This window comes from Gavialis gangeticus, unplaced genomic scaffold (assembly GCF_001723915.1).
Source record: "Gavialis gangeticus isolate Ggan-Ray unplaced genomic scaffold, GavGan_comp1, whole genome shotgun sequence".
In the NCBI taxonomy this organism is placed as follows: domain Eukaryota; kingdom Metazoa; phylum Chordata; order Crocodylia; family Gavialidae; genus Gavialis; species Gavialis gangeticus.
Window position 1 is genome coordinate 81351930 of NW_017728993.1, and position 5038 is coordinate 81356967.

A 5038-nucleotide genomic window follows, 5' to 3' on the forward strand; every position below is an offset into this window, starting at 1 on the left:
AATTAATCTATGTTCCAGGTGTTTAAAGATCTTGGCTCTATGTTGACACTCTGGAGTCCCCAAGGTTATGAATGTCAGTAATAATTAATTACCTCACTGAATAGTGTATTAAGTGTGAGGTAATTAATTAGAAAATCCCACCTCTCTACAAAAGGGTTAATAGAAATAAATCCTTTTATCACTCTTGAAAAAGTAAGGCATGAAGAATTTGGGGAGCAGGGGGGAGGGCGTGGGGGAAGAGAGGGAGAGAATTAGCATACAAGCATTACTACACTCAAGCCTGCTAAGAGTTCAAACAGTGCCACCTTTGATTTGGAAGAATACTGAAATTAAAAGCATATTGTAGTCTATTACTGTTCTAAGAAAACACAAGACAAAATCAGAAAAGTGTCAGTCTATAAGCTAGATAATGTCCATTTACCTTTGCATATGTCTTTCCACCTTTTAACTCCTGCAAAAAGGAAAAGAATAAATGTATGCTGGTAACTATACATCTCAAAAAAAACTTTTGAAATATTGCCTTTAAGGGACCTAAGCAGTAAACTACTTTTCAGATATTAAGTGATATTCTCTGCTTACATTTTATATTCATAATAAAACCAGTGTTAAGCAAATCACCAATAAGAGTATTCATCTAACAAAGGCAGTACAATAACAGAGCTTCCTTTATGTGGAAGCATCATAGTGCTATAATTTGCCTCTACTCTTGATGCAAACAGACACTTCTTCTGGATGCAATTGTAACATGAGAAGCAATTTTATTAACTGGTGAGGAATCTCTTCCCAAACTACCTGAAAGAGCTGTTCCTGCAGAACACACACAACCCAATGCCCCAGCTTCTAGAAACCTAATGATAGGTCTGAATGCAATGGCCCTTTGCACTACTGGCTTTCCCAGGGACCAAGGCAGAAAGCCACAGGAAGGAAAGAGGGGAAGAGGAAGAGAATCACCAGGAACATAATGCTCTCCAAGTTCTTCCTTTTCCACAGGGAGGGAAGGACCCATGTATGCCTCTGATGCTGCTGAGCCCAACAGTTTAACACCCTCGTTAGTGAGGTGGGCACTTTTGCAAAAAGAATTCTAGAGCATAACTTGCTGAATACCAAGTGCATAAAAAGTCTCCAATTTATGTTCTGAAGGACAGCTGAAAAGCTCCCATAGTAGTAGGAATACCTACTACAACAACTCTTTACTACTGGTGGCAGAAAGAGTCACCTTGAGGGAATGAGAGGCAGCAATCCAATGCCACAGCAGCTATTTATTTCTGCCACTAATGGTGGACAAGCAGGAAGCATACCTCTGGAGGGGGAGTAAAATCAAGTTAGTACATGGGTCTCTAGGCTAACACCTACATGATCAAGCCAGGCTCCAAACACACCACATTAGCCATGGCCTTTGTGCACACTTGTGACATGCGAGGAGGCATGTCCCTCATTAAAGTGCGATAGGCAGCTTTGTATTTACTATGGGGAAAAAAAAAAGCGCATGCATGTGAACAGCTGGAGTAGCTAAGGTGCTATAAGTTTACATCCTAGCCTTAGCTCATGACAATTTGCCTGTGCAGCCACACCTTTAGCGAGCTACTTCCTACTCTCGATTCCCATCCATAGCCTCAGTGAGATTTGGCTGTTTTCCCCAGGAACAAAAAGTGAAGCTAACTACTGTTTCTGGATCAACAGTTAGTTGACTCTAATTTATTCAACAGATTCTGAAGACCAAGGAGAAGCTGCCTGAGCAGACTAGGGAGACATTACCCATTTACTACAGACTAAGAGGACGATGACTACTGACTAAGAGGAATACCACTAAAGAAATTGCTCAGGCAGTGAGACATTTTATTCAGATTTAAAATTCAAAAGAACTATGACTAGCCAGTTATAAAAACTGGTCACGAAATATGAAGATAGACGAAACAATTAATGAACTAGTCATGTTAGAGTTAATAATTAATGATATTACAAGCATATATTGACTAACAAGGAATACTTAACTTGGTTATAGCTACCATTTGTTTTATGACGTCTACCAGCTCTATAAAAATACAGGGGTCAGCAGCAAGTTAGGAAAGCTATCAGGGAAACAAATTAAAGTCTAACTGTGGGGGAGGAAGGAAGGGGAGGGGCCATTTTTACCTTCCGTACAGATACTCTGCAGACACAAGGATCTAGAATCCCTGTAGTAGCACTGGCACTGATTTTGCAAAGAAATACAAACTTCTTCTTCCAGTGAACACTGTTTGCCTGTACTACCTCCCTGCAAAGAGAAAAAGTGACAGAGCCATCATTAAACATCTTTTAAATACCCAGGCATTCATGACCACAAAACAGCAATACTGAATGAATTAGCAAAAAAACCAGTAACACTAATAGTTTTGCTCCCACCGGCCAGCTGAATGGGGTCAAATTGGTCCATGGGCCTGACGATCAGGCTCCATGCCTCTTCCCACCCAGTTAGGATCAGGTCCTGTACCACTAGCCACAGATCTGTGGGGAGCCCCATAAACTGGATGACGTTGCATTGGGGGCCAGACCTGGCCTGTGGGTACCCCAGCATAAACATAGTCAGACTTGTGCCACTTTCACTAGGCCTTTATCAACTAACCTTCAGGATGGTTTGACGTCACTTAGACACTCGCATAAACATCTTCCATTTTTTTTTTTTTAAGTTGTCTAAGCATATTCAGCATTTCCAGTGTTTCAACATGCACAGTGCAAGGCTCTGAGTACCAAAATGTAACAGGAAGACAATGAGACTCCTTTTCAGGAAAAAACAGTGGCATAAGATAAGCTGCCTCAACCTGACATGGATATAAAATAGACACCAAGGAGGAAGAATCCCTGCCACCTGCTAGACCAGCAACAGGAAAAAGCTTTTTTTTAAGTGACAAAAGTCTAATTTCCAGCAATGAACCTCAATCTTGATATATAACAACCCATTTTAAGAATCCTGGCATAATTAACAACCTTTATGAAAACAGCCCTCCATTTAACAAATGGAGTTCACAAATGGAATTCTAGGCAAGATTTCAACCCTCTTAGAGGCAAGAGATGAATGCATTCACCTACTGTACAAAAGGAAGCCCTCTCCCCCCACGCCCACAGGTTTTCTATTTGTATGCCTCTTTCAGCTTTGAGAGGAAAAATAAAAAAATCAAGCAATACTTAAATTGACACATTTAAAACATTTACTATGGGAAGGCAGTATGTATATAGGCAGTTAGAGTACTTAAAGTGTTCCAAGTTTACATCCTAACCTTAGCGCATGGTAACTTGGCCATAGGTGGGAATCAGGTCATAGATGGGAATCCAGAATAGGAAGTAGCCAGCTAAGGTTATGGCTGCCTATTAGCTGCATCAAAACAGGCAGGCTCAGCACGCGTTTACATACTAGGCAGGCTTAAGTGACAAGTTGAATTAATTGGGATTGTTCCAAGGCACAATGTTAATTGCACGGGTCAATTGGCCAACAGGTATATGATTTCAAGTACCAAAGCTAACTTGTTTAGTGCTAGCTCAGGCACTTCTGCATGGCACTGCTTTGTGCTGGGTAGATTCTCCATACTACTAGAGGCTGATCTGGCTCTTCTCTTGTCTTCGTGACTCAGGTTTAGTGCCTGCTGGAATTTGGCCTGGATGACATCAAAAGTCCAGTTAGATGGAAAAGAACTGAGTGGGATAGCTAGTATGGAGGCTGAAAGGAACAGGGGAAAAAAGAAACTCCAATTCCTATACTTACAGCATTGTGCAACCAACTTTCTTCTTTAAACTGCACGCTGTAAATACTACTCTCAATTTCTGAAGTAGCAGACCCCTCCCGTTTCTTCTCCTCTCCTTCCCTCCTCCCAAAAAAGAAATTTCTAAGGGTAGAGGGAAAAGATATTACTCCTAAAATTTCCAACTATGGGGAACCCTGGAAGGCAAATAAATAACTTGCAGAAAAACTAGGCAGTTACACAGCTTTCCATTTCTACAGCTAGATTAGCGTAGCAGGAGGCTTGGTGCACTAATAAAGATCCCCAGGGTAGGGGATCCACCATCACTCTCTGGGCACGGCCCTCCAGCCAGTTAGTGACCCATTTGACTGTGTAGGTGTAGACACCACAGTCCCCCGTTTTTTAATGAGAATGGGGTGAGAGACAGTGTCAAATTTCTTCCTAAAGTCCAGAAAGACCACATCCACTGCTACCCCTGCATCTAAGGATTTTGTGACCTGGTCATAGTAGGCCACCAGGTTGGTCTGACAGGACCTGCCTCTAATGAACCCATGTTGGTTGCCCCTAAGCATAACCTCCCCCACTGGCCCCTCATGGACACGTGCCAGGATAATCCCCTCAAAAAGCATCCCCAGGATCAAGGTAAGACTAACTGGCCTATAGTTTCCTGGGTCCTCCTTCCTCCCCTTTTTGAAGATGGGAACCACATTGACCCTCTTCCAATCCTCTGGCACCACACCAGAGCACCATGAGCGCTCGTATAGCTGTGCCAGGGGTCCTGCAATTTTGGTTACTTCATTTTCAGTATCTGTAAAAGCCACAATCCTTGCTCTGATTTTGAAGTACTTGTTATGTCAGTACTGCACATGTTGTAGGCATAGTTAGAAATGAAATACAATTATCCAGGTTTTAGAACATACCTGGCATCAAAGCATCATAAATGTTTTCCACCACTGGTGTATTGTTTGTTTAAAGATTATCAAGTGTTGGGAGGGAGGGGGAAATACAGAAAAGTATGTGATAGCCTTCAAGAAATATTGTCCCTTGATCCTGCACAGGTTATTTTAAATAGTCTCTAATCTAAACAAACTGTTGATGCTCTCACTTCACTGTATCGGAGCTCAGAAATAATTAAAAATTACCTGACCAACACTATGTAGTTGATTTTGCTGTTTTTATTCAGAAAGTTGAAATGCATTATTATTTTTTGTTTATAATTTCTGCGGTTCTCTGGTTGTGGCCTGCACTATAGGAAGACTTTTCAGGTAGCTCCTTATTCTGTTCCTCTTTTTTTGCTTTAAAAAAAAAAAAAAAAAGCTGCTTAG

At 41.5% G+C, this 5038-nt stretch overlaps 1 protein-coding gene across 2 annotated transcripts in view; it reads right to left on the bottom strand.

Annotated features, from left to right (window-relative positions):
• The window catches only part of FAM102B (family with sequence similarity 102 member B), a 68826-nt gene that overhangs the window by 24337 nt on the left and 39451 nt on the right, over positions 1–5038 (bottom strand). For both annotated transcript variants that reach the window (XR_002094771.1, XM_019502079.1), the window contains exons 2-3: positions 2134–2254; positions 422–451 (exon numbers count right to left, since the gene is read on the bottom strand). Coding sequence is in view for 1 of the 2 variants with exons in the window: in XM_019502079.1 (XP_019357624.1) it covers positions 422–451; positions 2134–2254 (151 nt within the window). In the remaining variant the exon portion in view is untranslated. The remainder of the gene's footprint in view (positions 1–421; positions 452–2133; positions 2255–5038) is intronic.